At 42.1% G+C, this 20,603-nt stretch overlaps 1 protein-coding gene across 1 annotated transcript in view; it reads left to right on the top strand.

Annotated features, from left to right (window-relative positions):
• The window catches only part of LOC309565119 (cytochrome P450 2J6-like), a 35,270-nt gene that overhangs the window by 11,441 nt on the left and 3,226 nt on the right, over positions 1 to 20,603 (top strand). Inside the window, exons 2-7 of the mRNA XM_082269901.1 lie at positions 2,287 to 2,449; positions 2,524 to 2,676; positions 12,157 to 12,317; positions 14,714 to 14,887; positions 16,613 to 16,757; positions 16,967 to 17,154. Of these exons, the coding sequence (XP_082126027.1) occupies positions 2,287 to 2,449; positions 2,524 to 2,676; positions 12,157 to 12,317; positions 14,714 to 14,887; positions 16,613 to 16,757; positions 16,967 to 17,154 (984 nt within the window). The remainder of the gene's footprint in view (positions 1 to 2,286; positions 2,450 to 2,523; positions 2,677 to 12,156; positions 12,318 to 14,713; positions 14,888 to 16,612; positions 16,758 to 16,966; positions 17,155 to 20,603) is intronic.

Genomic DNA, 20,603 nt, shown 5'->3' on the forward strand with positions numbered 1-20,603 from the left:
TGGCGTCGGGTTCCCTTTCAAGAGCCTCAGAGCACAATTCGCACCACAAGTCAGATCGTGATTATCTGACTTGGATGCGACTTCTATTCAAATCAATGGGCTGAAAGTTAGATCAGTTACAACAGCTCTCATAGGGAACCATTGCTTTTGAAAAGAGGCAGACAAACGCTGCTAAAAGCTAACGCAGGCAAAACACGCATTTACGCCAATGTAAAAAGCTACTAAAAGCGCATTTATTCAGCCGCTTTTTCGTGGCATTGGTAGTGGCTTTGCAGCTCATTTTTTCCTGTGTGCATGAGGCCTTAAGCTGTGCTGTGACATGTCATACATATCAATGTCATTAATGGAGACAATGACACATATATGGATATATATAGTAACCTTGGTAAATCTTAGGATTGTACTGTGTGCACAAAGAGATTAATTTACTAAAGCAGCAAAGACTGATCACTTTGCAAAGTGAACATTCATTGAGCATATTAAATATTGTGAAGCTCTGCTAAAAATTAATGCTCAATCACATGCAAAGGAAAAAAATGATTGACGTGAACACAGTTTCACTTTATTTACTAAACTGCGTGCTAAGCTGAAAGTCACATACAAATTACAATTAAAGTACTAGTAAACTCCTGACATACAAAAAAAATAAAATAATTTGGGCCATGGACAGTTTAAGCCATAATGTACTGGCATATTATGACAGACTTACACACTCACCTTAAAACGAAGCTCTCCAGCGGCACACTGTCACTGCTGTCAGCACTTCCATCTTCACCCTGTCTTCCTTCTGGGTTTGCGCTCTTCGATCGTTTGATTGGATGGGCCACAATGATGTCACTCGCATGCATGCACACAGAAGTCACAAGTGCAGCACGGTGCTCTGAATTGAGGGCACACTCAGTGTGCTGTCCTTTCAGAGAGTAGTGCACATGCGCCCGTGATGACCCTGGCTGCTTCATGTGTGAATATCTCCTAAACATCTACAGGTAAACCTTATTATAGGCCTACCTATAGGTACAAGTTAAAAAGTGAAGTTTACTACTGCTTTTAACTGAAGGCTGTAACTTGCTCAAAATATATGTGCTATATTTTATATATATATATATAAACATGCACTGTGCTTATCCTTTAACAGAAGCACTGTTTATTACACGTGTAAGCCTGATAAATGTTATGTTAAACCTCAAAGTGAATGCTTTTTGCTATTTATAAATAGACTCCTTTGTATTTATTTTTTACATTTTTTTTTCATGAGGGGATGGAACTGGTCAGTGGAGACCAAATCCTGACCTCCTACCTGCCATGCAGCTGTACAGAAATAGATCACTATAGCAGTGATCTATTGCTGTAGAAGACACTGGAATGAGCTGAGGCAGAGGATGTGATGTGACATCAATTGTGATGTCACATCCTTTCTAATGTAAACAAAATGCAAAAGCATTGTGACAACATTAGAAAGGATGGAGCACTGTGGAGTAGTGTGTAGCAAAATTGAAAGCCCGGTAGCTTATCACTTTAGCTTGTGGTCCTAGCACTGGGGCCACAGGACTGCAGAAACCATTGAGACCAGCCACTGTTTTAAAGCAGCATGGGGGCAGCTCTGAGACAGTAACCACTATCCCTGCACTATACATAAAACGGCATTGGGAACTTCATTGGTAAAGTATTGTTGTTCAATTGTTTAGTTGTGTGTGGCTCTTCCTGACCTCATGGACCATAGCGCGCCAGGTTTTTCTGTTCTCCACTGCCTCTCGGAGCATTGTTTTGATGATGTTATCTATCCACCTTGTTTTCTGTCATCCTCTTCTCCTTTTTCCTTCTATTTTTCCCAGCATCAGGGTCTTTTCCAATAAGTCCTCACTTCACATTAGGTGGCCAAAGTATTTGAGTTTCAGCTTCAGGATCTATCCTTCCAGTGAATATTCAGGGTTTATTTACTTCAAGATTGACTGGTTTGACCTTCTTGCCCTCCAAGGGATGTTCAAAAGTCTTCCCCAACACCATAGTTCAAAAGCATAAATTCTCAGGTGTTCAGCATTCCTTATGGTGCAACTTTCACAGCCATAGGTTACTACTGGGAATACCATAGCTTTGACTATATGGCACTTTGTTGGTAGGGTGATGTCTCTGCTTTTTATAATGTTGTCTAGGTTTGCCATTGCTTTCCTCTCAAGAAGAAAACTGGTAAAGTATAGTTGAGCTTTAACTTTTGTGTAGTTTTCAAAAAATACGTTATACAGTGTTTATTAATATCATACAAAACATAATTTGCAATTTTTCTTTCAGTTTTCCAAGGTGTACGGCCCAGTGTACAGTATTTACTTGGGATTTACCCCGGCTGTGGTCATCCAAGGGTTCAAAGACCTCAAAGAGGTTCTGGTGAACAAGGGAATCGATTTTGCCGACAGACCTCACAATAGAATATTTGAAGCAATTAGTGGTACCAGAGGTAATGTGATTATATTTTTTATTGCCTTTCCATTGGATTAGAGTACATTGTTCTAAGAATTTGGCTTATTACAGGTCTGGTGGCTGCACCCTATGGACGAGCATGGAAAGAACACAGGCGCTTTACCCTGTCCACACTGCGTGACTTTGGCCTAGGCAAAAAGTCCATGGAGGAGAGGATTCATGAAGAGAGTTTATACCTAATGGAAGAGTTTAGGAAGAACCAAGGTGAGATTACATGGCGCTGGTATCGCTAGTATTCAGAATTCTTATTCTGGTTCTTGATTCTGGTGAAATTGTGTATGCATTTTCTTAACTATGGCCAAAATTAAATTACACTGCTGAAAAAAATTCAAGGAACACTTTGAAAACAGATCAGATTTCAATGGGGAAAAATATCATACTGGATGTCTATACTGATATGGACTGGGTAAATGTGTTAGGAACTAAAGGATGTCACAGCGTTTAATGGAAATTAAAATTATCAACCTACAAAGGGCTGAAATTAAATACACCCCAAAAATCAGAGTAAAAAAATTATGCAGCCAGATAGTCCATTTGGCTGAAATTTCATTGCAGCAATTCAAAAAATGGTACTCTGTAGTTTGTATGGCCCCCACGTGCTTGTATGCACGGCTGACAACTTTGGGGCATGCTCCTTTCGAGATGACAGATGGTGTCCTGGGGTGTTTCCTCCCAGATCTGGACCAGGTCATCACTGAGCTCCTGAACAGACTGAGGTGCAGCCTGGTGGCGTCAGATGGACCAAAACATAATGTCCCAGAGCTGTTCTATTAGATTTAGGTCAAGCGAATCCCAATACCTAACGGCAGCCAGGGTATACATGACTGACCCACCACCAAACCGGTCGTGCTGAACAATGTTACGTGCAGCATAACGTCCTCCACGACTTCTCCAGACCCTTTCACGTCTGTCACAGGATAAACCTGCTCTCATCTGTGTGTAGCGGACCCCCCAAACCTCCTGGGGCCTGGTGGTGACCCTCAGAGGCAGAGAGGGCCTACATACCTCCTTTGGGTTTGGATTGTTGGGCAGGGTGGGTAATGAACAAGTAAAGAAACGATGGGCGCCAGTCACTTTTATGCTTGAACAACAGAAGAGCTTTATTTCTTCTCAATAGGACAAAAATAAGATAAGGGAGAGAGGGGTAGGGCACAGGACCTTAGAAAACAGTCAAATTGGCCTACTCCATTTACAAAAATGACAGGCACTTAGACAGCGGTACAGGAAAATCAGACCTTGAGGTTCAGACTGACCTGGGAGGCAACTCCTCTCCCCTGGATTCAGTCCCTTTCAATAATCCGTGAAGCTTCAGATTGACCTGGGAGGCAACTCCTCTCCCCTGGGTCCAATCTCTTTCAGCAATCTGTACTGGCTGTGGCTGGACAGCTGTCTTCTATATCAAAAAGGCAGGTAACTCACAAAAGGTTGTTGGAGCTCTGTGGATGCTCACTTCCATGCAGAACACCAGCTCTCCTCCGCTGAGTCTCAGGTATGTGGCTAGACCCCAGGTTTCAGGCCTACCCAGCAGCAGCATAGTGGCACACACCCACCCCAGAGGGGGTCCGGGTGGCAAGACAGCGAGCATTGGACTTCCGCCCAGATAAATAGCCTCTCCCAGCATGCACCAGTTGCAATGTAATTGGCTAAGAGAGACATAAATATTCATAGCCTGTTTAACTGTATTTCTCACTCTAATGTCAGATGCAACAGTGCCACCTACTGACAGAGGTGAGAACTACAGCCAAACCCAGATTAAGAGGAAGTCCAATATACCACAGTGCTATAAATCAGCCAAGCTAGTTACTGCCCAGAAAACTAAATTTTACTAGCAACCCTGCTTAAGACAAGGGTGCTACATGTGAAAAGCACAGGGCGCCAGTGGCAGACCTGCCAATTCTGGTGTTCAATGGCAAATGCCAATCGAGCTCCACGGTACCGGGCAGTGAGCAGAGGGCCCACTAGAGGACGTTGGGCCCTCAGGCCACCATCCTGAAGTCTGTTTCTGATTGTTTCTGAGACATTCACACCTGTGGCCTGCTGGAGGTCATTTTGTAGGGCTCTGGCAGTGCTCATCCTGTTCTTCCTTGCACAAAGAAGCAGATACCGGTCCTGCTGACAGGTTAAGGACCTTCTACGGCCCTGTCCAGCTCTCCTAAAGTAACTGCCAGTCTCCTGGAATCTCCTCCATACTCTTGAGACTGTGGTGGGTGACATAGCAAATATTCTGGCAATGGCAAGTATTGATGTGCCATCCTGGAGGAGTTGGAATGCCTGTGCAAACCTAAAGCCTGCTGTATTCCACGGAAGCGCCCATACAACAAACCCTTGTTCAATGCCTGTGCAAACTCTATGGGGTCCAGGTATTGCCTCATGCTACCAGTAGTGACACTGACCCTAGCCAAATGGTGAAAAACAGTCAGAAAAGCTGAGTAGGGAAAAAAATTTCAGTGGCCTCCACCTGTAAAACCATTCTGTTTTGGAGGTCCTCTCATTGTTGCCCATCTACTGCCCCTGTTGTTAATTTCATCAACAGCAAAGCAGCTGAAACTGATTATCAACCCCTTCTGATACTTAACTCACCAGTTCAATATCCCAGGAGTTTAAATGACTTGATGCTATTCTCTGATTAAAAAGTGTTCCTTTAATTTTTTTGAGCAGTGTATATTGACAAGCCACTTTACCAGGGAGTCCCAACCAGATGGTTGCTGGGCATTGCTCTTTTTCCATCTTAAGTTTTTTTACTGTGAGGTATTTAACCTCTTGGGGAGTCTGGGTTGGTTGTTGGATGACCTGGGGCCTCAGGCCTAGGAGTAAACTTTGGACTTCAGAGCAGTAGCCTGAGAGCTTCTGTACGTGTGTATGTGTGGCCTGTTATGTGAAAATGTTCACCCTGAGACAATGCCTGAAAATAGAAAATTTAAGCCCTAAAGTTTTGAGTAAAGGTTTCTGACCTTGTATTACTGCAGTAAAGTATAATAGCCCATTAAAGATAGTATCAGACAAACCTGATGACACAGGTCATGTTACATGTGTATCATCCAGATATAGAATATCCCATGGTTGGCTGTCAGTTCAAGGTTGAAAAGATTTTCTACTTCAGTGGAATACTGTGTCTCTTAAAGCCAAAGTTTAATCAGCTTATATTTTGCCTTCCCTGGTTCCACCTTCCATCAGAGTAAGCAATCTGAGTACAGCAAAAGTGCCTGTATAACTGTATGTGTGAGATTTTTGACACCTTTGTGCTTTGAATTAATTCTTAAATAGATATGTATAGATTTTACAAACTTGCAAGCGATATCGTGTATATACAAATGCAACCCTTTCACATAAGAGAATGCCTTTTAACAGTTTACTGAATTATTAGAAGCAGAGATTTTACATACTTCAGCCATTTCTTGAAGGTGGCAGCACTCAGCTTAACCTCCCTGGTGGTATGATTATGTCTGGAATTACATACCAAAAGCGGTACAATTCTTTTCATGGAAATTTGGCGTTATGTATTATAGGCCTACAATTCTTAGTAATTACTGACTTAAACCTGACCAAAACAAGACTCTAGTAGACATCCCAGATGTGATAAATTTGAAACACAAACGCATGAATTATAATCAAATCAATAATATTATTTTATTATTTAATATATAATATATATAATAAAATTATATTATTGATTAGATTATAATTCATGCATTATATATTATATACAGATATGTGTGTGTGTATATATATATATATATATATATATACACACACATATATATATATAATATATAACGCATGAATTATAATTGAATCAATAATATAATTTTATATATATATATATATATATATATATATATATATATATATGTGTGTGTGTGTGTGTGTGCATATTATATATATATATATATATATATATATATATATATATATATGCATGCATATATATATATATATATATATATATATATATATGCATATATATATATATATATATATATATATATATATATATATATATATATATGCATATATATATATAATATAATATAAAGTGTGTTTTGTGTAACGTTTTTTTTTTTTTTTTTTGAATTTCCCTCCCTAGTTCCGCTCCCATGCAGCATTGCTGCTGCAGGGAACGGAACTAGGAAGTGATCGTACCGACGGAGGGACGGAGGAGCGGCGGGACTCTCGGCTGGCGGTCGCAGCAATGAGAGATCATCGCTGGATCGCCAGGATAAGGTAAGAGAAGCTCCGCTGCGCTCTCTGCAATCCACCCCGAGCGTGACTCGGGGTTACCGTTCCTGCAATGAAAAATCAACCCCGAGTCACGCTCGGGATTACCGCTAAGGCGGTTAAAGGAGATGTACAGCCAAAGCTTGTTTGGCTGTACATCTCCTATGGATTACAGGAGTGCAGTTTGTTCTGCACTCCTGTGAACCGTTTTCAGTCTGAAGTCTGCTCTCTGCTGACATCAAAGAAGTTGGTCCAGGCACCATGTCATTGCGACTATGGAAGTCGGCTTCCACCAGGTGCCTGGACCAACAACCGGCTCAGCCAGGGCCGGAGTGGGACTCATTTTCAGCCCTGGAGTTTCATGCCTTAGACCGGCCCACTTTAGTTCACGACTGACTATATTAAAATAATGTGATTAAAACCTCAGAATATAAGTTTGCAATGGCGCACTGTTCTCTACAGCCTTGTAATTCTTTGTATTTTTCCAAAAATAGCATCATTTACAATTCAGTGCAAATACAGTAGCCTTCTCCGCCATGGATTCCCCAGATCCCCCCCCCCCCCTAGTATGTATGATGCATGCATATTCTTAGCCCCCAAGTGCATAACTTTACATTTATCAACATTAAACCTCATTTGCCACATAGTTTTTTTTTAAATGTACGAAAATATCGGCCAATATCGGCAAAAGCCGATATTCAATGGCCAAAATATTGGTATCGGCAATAAAAAAAACTATATCGGTCAATCACTAATTCATAGTGCTGCCAAAGCAGCCTATTCCATGTTTTAGCTTAGTATTAAAAATTAGATTAAACATTGCAGTGATATAAAGTGGGGAACTTTTGTAATCAGTTCTCCGGCTATAGCTCAAATAAAACCTCTACCCTGTACCAATTTCTAGAGAAATACACAGACATGCAACGATGTAGAATCTACAGATCACATTCAGTTTGGTGAAAGGTGACGGTTACATTCGGTCATGTATGGTCTATGTGTATCTGATCAAGGACCTCAAAAGCCCCTAAGCTGCGTCCATTGGAGGCTTTTTTCCAATTTTGCTTCCGTAAACTACCAAACTCTGCAACTGTGCTGCAGTCAGAAATTAATTTACTTCACCTTAATCTGAATTTGATGTATTTCTAAGAATTATGCAAAAATCTAAGATTCATGCAAGCTCCCACATGGAACGCACGCTTCTTGTTCTTGTACTGTGCAGTTGTCTCAGGGACACCAAAATGAATGATGGCAACAAGAGGACCTTGCAACTCAGGGGCAACATCTCCTTATTCAAGGCCATCCTTCACCTCACCCTCCATAAAATGCTAGTTAAAACTGGAAAAAAAAAATATCCCCTAAATACCTGTAGGGGGGGGGGGGGGATGAGCCTCCTCCAGAGGTAGCTAACCAAGGAGGACATCATCTCCTCCTATTGAGATCCTGGGGAATATTGAGTAATGCAAAGCTCATGAGAAGACAATCCTACACTGTGGCAAGGGCAGTGATTTTTAGCAGGAAGAAGAGCAGAGCCAGAACGAGGACAACATTAACAATCCTCTTACCTGCAGCGAGGAGGAGGTGGGTGGAGCTACTTTCTTGGCGCGGAGGAGGAATTTAAACCCTCTTCCGCTATGAATGCTGGGCTTCTGCCTGTGTGTGCCTGATGTCACTGGAATCACACAGTGTGCGTTTCATTTTGGGACACTGCTTTGTCCTGGAATAAAACTGCCTTCACTGTCATGCTACACGACACCCCCTCAGATGTTGCGCCCGGTGTGGCCGGACCCCCTGCACCCAGTGCCGAGCCAAGGTCATTCAGTGCCCAGGGCAAACATGGCAAGCTGTGCCCCCCCACCCCATAAGGCTAATAATGGTAGAAGGTTTGTTTCAGGCAGTAGGGAGGCGATACAACGGCTCCTTACCTCCTGTCAAATGCTCTCTGAAGAGCAATCTGCATGATGGTTGCTTTTCAGAGACCAAAACACGTGTGAACAAGCCCTTAATTATTTATTTTTTACAAATGTTTTACATTATTTATATTGTGTTGAGAATTTATATGTACAGTGTATATATATACTTTTTACATTTTTAACTGCCCTGTTGGGGGGCTTTGATGAAATTTCAGGGCTCTAAACAGACCCCAGATGTTTCACTTTTGAGACACCATGTGGTTTGGTGCCTGTGTTAGCAGATGTGTGGGGTGCCATTACCAATAAATGGCACTGTCGCATGTCTACAAATGGACGATTTGTTTGTGTGTGTGTCAGGAAAGCCACAATCTTGTGACTGACATTCAAAGGTGTGAAGTTTGCCTTATAGTGGGGTCACACCGGTGAGCTGCGGTTTGGTCACAGTGTGATTGTATGTGCGTTTTACCTGGATTTTAGGTGCACTTCTATTGAATTCCATTACACAGTGCGTTTTCTGAAACCGCATCAAAGATGCAACATGCAGGACTTTGATGTACTTTCATGAAAACGCACTTTGTAATAGAAAGTCAAATAGAAGTGTACCTAAAATCCAGGTAAAACGCACACACAATCACACTGTGACCAAACCGCAGTGCACAGGTTATTAGGGATAGGTATAGGTATGGGGGGGGGATAGGGATAGGGGGGAATAGGTATAGGTGGGGGGGTAGGTATGGGGGGGATAGGGATGGGGGGGGGGCAGGTCTGGGTAATAAGAATATGTGTTAATGAAGAACAGAGGGAAGGGCTGTAAAGAAAGTGCTAATGCTGCATTTTAGGACAGGACAGGGTCAGCTAAATGGCTGCTTGGATAGCCCAGAGTTGGGACCAGAGGCTTCAGGACATACAGTGCAGATTTATGGAGTGGACAGCTGAAAGAAGAAGGTGAAGGGTTAATGTGAACAGGAGAGAGGAGCAGAAGACTCGGTGCTGACTTACTATTGTTCAGGGAAGGTAAAGAGATGACATGCCGCGGACAAAGTGAAAGTGACCAACAAGGAAGACTCAAGTGACCTGGCCGGGAACGGGGAAGTAGAAGAAGCTGACGGGGGAGGGGAGCTTGTAAAGAGTAGAGTGATAAACAGCTGAAGGAGAGATAAGGCAGAGGTGAAGTGAATGGAATGAACAAGTCCGGGGATCATACATTGTTGTACAGTGACAGGAGGGAGAATGATATTCACCCCTGTCAGGCAGGAGAAGGCAAAAGCTCCCAGTGTACCCCCCTCCTTCATCACAGATATGGACATGTCCAGGGCAGATGATACTTGTAACTTTCGGCATTACACCGGCCCTGCCTGCACCCCAAATGGACCAGCCCATCTGGAATTCTCCAGATGCTCCCGATTAGCCAATCCGGGCCTGGGCTCAGCCTCTTAGTGAGCTTCCGAGAGCCTTAGCTGTCTGCTCCTCGCCCCTCCGCAGCACAGCACTCCAGTGAGCGAGGAGGGGGCAGAGGAGAGAGCTGCTGACTGACTGATGCTGCATCCACCCAGGTAAGTATACATTTAAAAAAAAAAATAAACCCATACATCTTTTTTAAAGAGGATTTCTGGCCCCCTCAAAAAAAAATTCAAAGTCAGCAGCTACAAGGAGGACGAAGGAGGACGGGCAGAACTACCAGTATTAAACTTTGAAGTTAGAGACTAGGGATGTTAGGAAATGTTGGCATTTTATCTTGGACTATCATTTGTCTCTGTCATTATGTTATTGCATTCTTTAAGTAAATACTGTTACTGGGAGTGAGGTAGCGGTGATATGCTGGACAGGTGGAGAGGGCAAGGACTCTTTGTGTCCCTCCTAAATGCACTAATGACTGTAGTGATGTTTAGTACATCGGGACAGTTTACGCAAGTTTAATTGTTTATTCAAATACAGGTACCCCATGTGTAAGGCAGTGGCCCTATCCAAAGTGCCTAGCGTAGCCCAGAAGAACCCACCCAGGTGCAGGGCTCTCATGTGACCCTTGCTTGGCACCCAACAAGGAGGGAAACAAGGATATGATTACCACCCCATCACTCTGCCCTCAAACATAGTGGTCAATATTGGAACTACATGTAGCACTGTCCCCGTAGGGCTTGCTGTATGATGACTTTTCGGGCCTCCTCTGATTACCAGCACACAGTTACTTAGGGAACAGTTCACACATCCCCTCCTTACTCCCAATGACTCGTCACACAATAAACAGTCCAGAAGTATTGGTTTTTAGTGTTTATTTTGGAACTTGGATGGGAGAAGAGAATAGTGGGATATGCCAACTGTAACTATTCACAATGGATAAGGACAACTTTTACTTGGCCTCACTAGCTTGCTTGTGAAAGCAGCTGCACTGCTTAATCCATACTGCCACATGTATGGAAAGGGTTAAGTCTCCTTGTTCTTTTTTCTCCAGCAAAAAACTTGGTAAATCTACATTATCTTCGGGACACTCACTAGCTTCCTCTTTACTGACACCTGTCCACTGACTCTTCTAGCTGTAGGGGTGGCCCCCCTCAGGTCAGGCCCCTTGACACAGATCTGTACTCTCCTATTGACTCCCCTTTCAGTCAGCTTCACCGGACCTCTGGATTCAGTTCCTTGCTAGCACTCTCCAGGCCCTCAGGTTGACTACCTAAGGCTGCATGGAACCTCTACAGAGGAAGAGGCAGTCGCCCCCTCCCTCCCACTCTGCTATCTATCCGAAAGACCCCGAGCACACGTGCTCCTGGCTTTTACACAGTATCCCAGCATGCACCAAGGCACTTTTCCTCTGCCAAATCACTAGGGCTGTATCAAACGCCTGTGCACTCATTTGTCAGGTTTCCTTCCACTGTCCAACATGCCGCCCTATTGGACCAGTGTGAAACACTCTGCAGACAGAACGAGTTGCACTTGAGCACAATGAGCAGACCTCACTAACAGACCCTGCTCTCTGGTAGGCAGAGGACGATATTACCTGCAGTCCTTCTGGTAAGCAGACAGGACTGAAAACTATACTTTCTCTCTAGCACCTACCTAGGAGGGTGCTACATACAAAAGGCCATATCTATGCTCTACCCTACAAAGGTTTAATGCATAGAATTATATATTAAGATAAAAATCCTTCCTAACTTTAAAACTCCTCTAAAGGTAAAACATTTTTAGGTTTTAGAACCACATTAATCAGCAGAATATGAGTAATTCAAATCACTGCCAAATATATCAAAAGAAAGGAACACATACAAGTGAAATAAAATAAATTACTAAAAAAAAAAAAATCATAAAATAGGAAAAAAAGAGTAGGTACTTTTTTCAAGCACATTTCACCTAAACAGCTCAACGAGTTAAATTTAAACTTTCTACTTTGACAATAATTCACAAAAGCAATCATTTAATCACACTGATCTCATTTTATAGCATTCTGCAAAATAATTACATGGTATTCAAAAATAAGAAATGAAAACTATATAAATGAAATTATTCATTTAAATGATGCTTATGCTTATCTGACTCCATGATAAGTAACTACTACTATCATTTTCAGATACACTGGTTGACCCCCATTTTGTCCTTGACAATGCTGTATCCAATATTATCTGTTCCATTGTGTTTGGGAGACGCTATGACTATGATGATACCACATTCCGAGATATTCTTAATATTGTCCATGAAAATATGAAGATGGCCACTGGAATTTGGGCTCAGGTAGGTCATTTTCTTGCTGTCTTAAAGTATAAGTATTTATTCAATAATGAAGTGAAAAGATAAGTCATTCCTGACCAATCAAATGGTTTCCTAAAGCCAAACTACATAAAACTGAATTCCAGGCAGATATAAAATATAAAATCAATACAGCTGTGTATTAATCACTATATCATTAAGTATATATATATATATATATATATATATATATATATATATATATATATATATATATATATATATATATATATATATTTTTTTTTTTTTTTTTTTTTTCTTAAAGCAAACACTGTTTCTTAAACTTGGTATCAGCCTCTTGCAGTTCAATGTATAGCAAAGACAAGACTAGGAGTCAGAGAAGCAGCACAAGAAGCCAATAAGATTGTCTTCAGTGCTTATGTTCTAAAAAGGAGCATATTGACAGGAGGAGAGAGAGGAGTGACAATGGTATAAGCTCATCAATCTGATTCTTATCATTTAACTATCCATTCACACGCTGGGGGAGGGGCATGACCCAGGGCTGGAATAGGGCTGTACTGTTTGTCAAAGCTGTTTAAATCTCAGGACTGGATGGAACGAAATACAATTCTTATGGCAGGTAATTCAGCTCTCATATGTGTATTTATCTGTACAAAGGTGTTTGCCTTTAATTCAACTTCATGTTTTTAGCCAATCACGCTGACTGTATTGCTTAAGCTTACAAATGCTGCTACAAAAATTACTATTTTTGTATTTGGAGCAGCCTTCACCTGTGTACAGTTTCTTCATTTACTTATTTTCTTTGTCTTTCTAACACCTTGGCACCAAGTGGCCGCATATTTGTGTGAAATAGCACCCACAGTGCTGTGCCAAGAGCACGCACTCTGCACGCTGCTTAGCACAGGGACCGGCGGCTCATGGAAAGCTCCCGATCGTTGCTTGCGATCTGGAGTTTTCCGATCATGGTTACAAGCCCCTTCCGCCTCCCGGCATTTCAATCCTCTTAAGAGGCCGGGGTGAGCTGGCGCCAAGGGGTTAACCACTTGCCGACTGCCCGCCACAGATATACTGTGGCAGGCTGGCTCGGCTGCACGAACCGCTGTGCCTGTACGGCAGTTCGTGGGAGCGCTCCTGGGGGTGGGCGCGCTGCCCACGGCACGCGCACACCCCTTTTATGCAGCGGGGATGCCGATTCACGGGGCTGGTGGCTGGGATTACTGCCGGGCACCCACAATCGCTCCCCATGGGGAGAGAATGACGGTCTGCTGTTGTAAACACAGCAGACCATTGTTCTCTCTGGAATGAACACAAAGCGCATGTGATATTCCTATTTAGGATCACACATCTCTGTGTGGATTTCACAAGTCCCTCCCCCATACAGTTAGAAAACACTCCCTAGGCTCACACTTAATCCTTTGATCAACCCTGGGTTAACCCCCTTCCCTGCCAGTGTCATTATTACAGTAACAGTGCATATTTTTAGCACTGATTACTGTAGTAATGTCACTGGTCCCCCCAAAAGTGTCAAAAATGTCAGTTAGGGGTCCGATCTGTCCGCAGCAATGTCGCAGTCCCACTAAAAATCGCAGATTGCCACCATTACTAGTAAAAAAAAAATGACATAAATCTTTCCTCTAGTTTGTAGACGTGATAACTTTTACGCAAACCAGTCAATATACACTCTGTGTATTATGCAGTCCTGTGCCCAACGCCCTGTGTATTATGCTGTCCTGTGCCCAGTGCTCTGTGTATTATGCAGTCCTGTGCCTGCCATTTGCCAATAAAAAAAATATGTCCATGGATTTAATTGAAAAAATCTGGCCAGCCTAATGTATACCCTCACATATAACCAGGGAAGTGAACAGCCTCAGATGATATGCAGAGATGAAACAAATCTCCCTACATACATTTTACATGTATATCTGCTGTCTTCAGCTTGCTCTATTCTTTAGAAAGTGCACATCAGGTTAGAGATTTTTTCTTCATGTTCAGCACTGGTTGTGGATTCTTGGCATACACTGTGCGAGAGCTGATTGGAGGAAAGGCACGACCTCCCCCCCCCCCATATAGGCAGAGAAAGGAAGGAATGTGCAGAGCTGTGCTGTGAATAGACCAGCTATCTGCTAGTCTATTTATAGCACCCAGCCCGACAAAAATTTCAGGCTAGTTTTATCTCGGTTGTCGGAGAACTTGTCAGAAGTTATCATGCTGATAGCAGAAGAATGGAGCAGCAGAAAGACACAGGACTTTGGAGAGAGAAAAGAAAACACTACAGATTTTTGTGCTTGGGTCCAATTTCATGAATCAGGTTAAACATCCACTGTAAGTACAAAAGCCTTATATGTAACAAATCTGAATATAAATGGAAACATAAAAGCAAAAGGAGCTATAAATGGTCTTTTGGTACTTTTTTCTTTCAGCTCTATAATGCATTTGGGTTTGTGAAACATCTTCCATTGCCACATCAGAAGATATTCAGAAATGTTAAGATAGTATTTGCATTCCTTGGTAAGGTTTTAGAAGAACACAGGAGAACCAGAGTGCCCGGAGAACCCAGAGATTACATAGACTGCTATCTACAAGAACTTGATATGGTAATTTTTGACATAACTCTTTAATCACACACACTCGCAGTGATACCTCACATGTGTGGCATGATCGCTGTTTGCCAGCATGCAAGACCAACGCATTCGCCTTTGCGCACGAGTACGGGGGACAGGGGCACTTTAAATTTTTTTTTAATTATTCGTTTTTTTTTTTTTTTCAATTATAAACTGTTGCTTTCATTTTTTATTCTTTATATCACTTTTATTGCTGTCACAAGTGTCACTATTGTGACAGCAATAGGCATGTGACAGGTACTCTTTATGGAAAGATCTGAGGTCTATAAGACCCCAGATCCCTCCTCTGCCCTTAAAAGATCAGTGTTATCGAATGCTTTTAATTTTTTAAAAATGGGCATTGACATTTGGGTAAACTGGAAGTGCTGTCATGTCATCGTTTCTGGGTTACCATAGCTGAGAGCCGATCAAAGCCAGTCCAGGTCTCCCAGTGGTATGGGAGATCCTGAGAAAGCTGTGGAATGCAGTGAGAGGGGGGACATCTCTACCCGCTGCTTGTAAAAGCAATCCAGCAGCTAGTTAGCCACTAAGATTGCTTTTACAAGAGAGTCGAGCGCCAGCTCTAATAAAACGGTACTGGGATGATGTCTACAGCTGCTGTATATCCACTTGAAGTCCAGAAATGTACCGGTATGTCGCTTGTCTGAAAGTGGGTAAGCACCATGCCAAGGAACACTACTGTGTAAACCTTCTGCTCTACACCAAATCCCATGCTGTATACAATCTTGTAACTAGGGATGGGCAAACGGTTCGGCCTGAATATTTGCCTGTTTGACCGTTCCCTGACCAGCTAAATTTGCAGAGGGTTCACCAGGTGTTGGCCCTGACGAACAGCCTGCAGTGCGCTGGGCGCTACACAGTGCATTCTGCCCCCTGATTGGGCAAAGCTTTGCCCACTCAGGGTGCATTGGGGGGCACTATTTTTTTATTTTTTAATAAAGAATTTGTAAAAGAACTGTCTCTTGTGTTTATTACTTTTTGGTGAATGGGTAGATGTACTATGCACCCAATACCGATAACCTTGTTAAAGGGGGCTTCCAGATTCTGATAAGCCCCCCCCGCCGTAGACCCCAACCACCACAGCCTATGGTGTAGGGAAGAGACCCTTGTCCCCAATGAAGTGACAAGGTGCTTACCAATCCCCCTCCCCCATGTTGAGGGCATGTGGCCTGGTATGGTTCAGAAGGGGGGCGCTCGATCGCCCCCCACTTTTTCTGACCTGCAAGGCTGCATGCCCTGATAAGGGTCTGGTATGGATTGTGGGGGGGGCACGCCGTTTCTTTTTTAAATTTTGGCGTGTGTTTGGACTGGGAGGTGGGGGGACCCCAAGCCATTTTTTTATTTTTTATTTTTTCAATAGCCAGGTGTCAGCAATTGTTGCGCTTCAAGCATATTTAAAATCACTTCTCCTGAAAAATGATAGTTTATAATTTTTTTTTTTTTTTTTTTTTTTAGTGATGTGTCCTCAGGGCAGTACCCAGTTCCCCAAATACTTGCATATAAGCCTTTAAAATGGGCACTTTTGATTTTTCCTGTTGGGCTCCCATAGACTTTAATGGGGTTCGCTGTCCAGGTTAGAACATTTCCTCTGTTCGGGAGTTCTGCTGCGAACCGAACAGAGGGTTGTTTGGCCCATTGCTACTTGTAACATCGAACTACTAGTGAGTAACTTTATGTGATCTCTTTCTATGTTTTCAGGAATATGAAGATGGTCACAAGTCAACCTTTGATGCTGAGAACCTATTCACATGTGTGGGTGATCTCTTTATTGCTGGGACAGAAACTACCTCTGCCAGTCTAGAATGGAGTCTGCTTTACATGATGGCCTATCCTGACATTCAGGGTAAAGTTTTCTGAAAATGGTTTCCTTATTTCCATCTCTTTTATTTCTAGTAACTTTGTTCTAGTATTGTCTGCATTACAACCCACCAATTAGGTGCTTTCACTTTCTGCCACCTGCAATTTAATTGATTTTGAGTAATACAAACCTATGCTGTCTTCAGTTAATTTATTAAATTTCCAGTATTAGTATAACTGTGTGTGCTTTTTCAGAGAAATGTCGGGACGAAATAGATAAAATTAGAGGAAACAGAGACCATCTGGACTATGAGGACAGAGTAAAGATGCCTTACACACAGGCTGTTCTACAGGAAATCCAGCGCTTTGCCTCAATTGTGTCACTAGGAGTTGCCCATGCACCAATTAAAGATGTTCAGCTGAATGGATACACTATACCAAAGGTCAGAAGATACTTCAAGTGTATGTCTGAGCAAAATAAACAGAGGCATATGCAATATACACTGCCTGGCCAAAAAAAAGGTTACACACTCTAATATTTTGTTGGCTTTGATTACGGCACGCATTCGCTGTGGCATTGTTTCAATAAGCTTCTGCAATGTCACAAGATTTATTTCCGTCCAGTGTCTTGCATTGATGATGGGAGAGTCGGACTCCTGCGCAATACCTTCTCCAGCACATCCCAAAGATTCTCTATGGGGTTAAGTTCTTGATTCTGTGGTGGCCAATCCATGTGTGAAAATGATATCTCATGCTCCCTGAACAACTCTTTCACAATTTGAGCCCGATGAATCCTGGCATTGTCATCTTGGAATATTCCCGTGCCATCAGGGAAGAAAAAAATCCATTGATGGAATAACCTGGTCATTCAGTATATTCAGGTAGTCAGCTGACCTCATTCTTTGGACACATGCAATAACAATCCAATAGGATAGTTACTGCATGCTTAGTTTAGTTAGTTGCTTAGTTAATTCCAGGTGGCAATTTTTTTTTTGGCCAGGCGGTGTTCTAATTGTAAGTATGCCCTTAAGAGAACATATATATATAGTACTGTATATTTACCTCCCCTTCACTTCAATAGAGAAAATGACAGGGCCTTTTGTAAAATGTCTATGAGCGTTAGTATACTTAGATTGCAAACACACAAAATGTCCTTCCCGTTGGATTATGCAGGGCACAGAAACTGACCATAGCACCTCCTAAGGAGTCAATACAATAGAGACAATAAGCTCTCAAATCAAGCAAACCCCAAAAAGTAATGCAATTCATAAGTAAGGGCAACTAGTTATTTACCTAAGTGTCTCCTGACAGATACATGTCCTCCTCCACCGGTATCGCAACACCAAAAGCGTAATTTCTGATCCCTTTTATATCCCCCCCACCTCAAAGCATCCAAATACCCTATTAGAGGTGTGTACACCAGTGGGGCCCAGTGCGCATGTGCAAGATGGCACCCGTTCCAACGTCACACTGTGAGTCCGTCAGCACCATCTTGGAAACTCCTGCAATCCAGGGCAGAGAGATGGTGGTGATCGCCCGAACCCCTGGACAGGAACTTACCAGAATAGAATTAGAAAAACACAACAACGGGCCAACAGAGAACATCGGAATAAAATGGAGCAATGGCCAGGCATATAAGCCAGATGACTCCATCACACTGATGTCCTGGGCGTCCGTATGTTTGCCCATCATTTACATAGACAACCAATGGAACAGTGCCATCTAGTGGTGAAAGATAGGTACGGATAAAACCTATTGTCAGTACAATATTACCCAGGAGGACCTTTACGAAAATACATTTGCAATCATTTTTAGATACAACATTAGAGCACATCATACAATGCATTACTTGACACCACAGAAAATGCATATATAGATTTTAACATATAACCTGCAATCAATAATATTTAGTCCCAGATAGATAATTTATCAACCAGTTACTACCTAGCAAATATTAGAATTTCTGCAAGTAGATCCAGCATTAAAGGAATGGTTTTAAATGATTAGTGTAATTGAGTCCTGGAAATTTGGTGGAGGCTAAGGTAAATATCCATTTGGATTTTCACTTGTTTACATAGGCAGACAGCTGTTCTGTCATTCCGCCGAACGATCAGGTGGCCATTGTGGCCGCCGAACCCGCTGATTGGCTCCCGCTGTGTCCAATCACAGCAGGAGCAGTGCTCTGGCAGCACGCGCATGCCCCCTACATCTCATACACAAAATCACGTACATGTACGTGATTTTGCGCAGCTGGGCCGCCCTTCCGCAGTATATATTATAATGCGAAATTAAAAATTGATGGAAGTTACTGCTTTAGCTTGCACCCATTTAAAGAGCTCTTTTCCAGAAACATATACACGCAACAATAAAACACATCCTCTAAAAATTTTTTAAAAAATTAGATTATTTTAAGCTGGAGTTTACACAATAAAGGATAAGGTTCTTTGTGTGTTTTTTTTTTTTTTCGAAAATGTTTATTGATTTTGCATATAAAGAAAATTAAAACATAAAACACAACAAAATACAGTATGGTCACAGCCTATACATGACAGTGCAAGAACATAACAAACATCATGGCATCTGTTTGGTATCAACATACAGTATCTCACAAAAGTGAGTACACCCCTCACATTTTTGTAAATATTTTATTATATCTTTTCATGTGACAACACTGAAAAATTTACACTTTGCTACAATGTAAAGTAGTGAGTGTACAGCTTGTATAACAGTGTAAATTTGCTGTCCCCTCACAATAACTCAACACACAGCCATTAATGTTTAAACCACTGGCAACAAAAGTGAGTACACCCCTAGGTGAAAATGTCCACATTGGGCCCAATTAGCTATTTTCCCTCCTGGTGTCATGTGGCTCGTTAGTGTTACAAGGTCTCAGATGTGAAAGGCGTGCAGAGCATGATCCCCTCCCTTTGGAGACTGAGCCGCAGGGCAATATTCCAACATAATACCGACCCCAAACACACCTCCAAGATAACCACTGCCTTGCTAAAGAAGCTGAGGGTAAAGGTGATGGACTGGCCAAGCATGTCTCCAGACCTAAACCCTATTGAACATCTGTTGGCCATCCTCGAATGGAAGGTGGAGGAGTGCAAGGTCTCTAACATCCACCAGCTCCATGATGTCATCACGAAGGAGTGGAAGAGGACTCCAGTGGCAACCTGTGAAGCTCTGGTGAACTCCATGCCCAAGAGGGTTAAGGCAGTGCTGGAAAATAATGATGGCCACACAAAATATTGACACTGTGGGCCCAATTTGGACATTTCTACTTAGGGGTGTACTCACTTTTGTTGCCAGCTGTTTAGACATTAATGGCATGTGTTTTGAGTTAATTTGAAGGGACAGCAAATTTACACTGTTATACAAGCTGTACACTCGTTACTTTACATTGTAGCAAAGTGTAATTTCTTCATTGTTGTCACATGAAAAGAAATGATAAAATATTTACAAAAATGTGAGGGATGTACTCACTTTTGTGAGATACTGTAAATGAGCCATTTTGTCACTTCTAGTAGAGTCACATGTATTTGACAGTTCAGCTTGTCTCAAATGAGAAATCTGCCTGTCAGCATGAGACCAGGGGCATAACCCTACTGAATATTGCACATATGACCCTAGAGAATGAGACATACAGAAGAAAAATTAATGATGAAAATGTTACTAACAATAACATCATATACTGTATGTAGCTAAACAGTTTTCAAGATCACAGGAGATCATGTATCAAAGAGGCAAACATTTGGGGTGATATTCAGGTGTGCCTCTTTAACCTATCCAGGGTATTGGTTAGATTTAATTAATTAAATTTTAATTAATTAAAAATTATTTTTATTTTTACACCGGTTTTGTTATTTCCATTTTAGTTACATGTTAGTTA

The sequence above is a fragment of the Pelophylax lessonae genome (assembly GCF_965119305.1).
Source record: "Pelophylax lessonae genome assembly, chromosome: 10".
Lineage (NCBI taxonomy): Eukaryota > Metazoa > Chordata > Amphibia > Anura > Ranidae > Pelophylax > Pelophylax lessonae.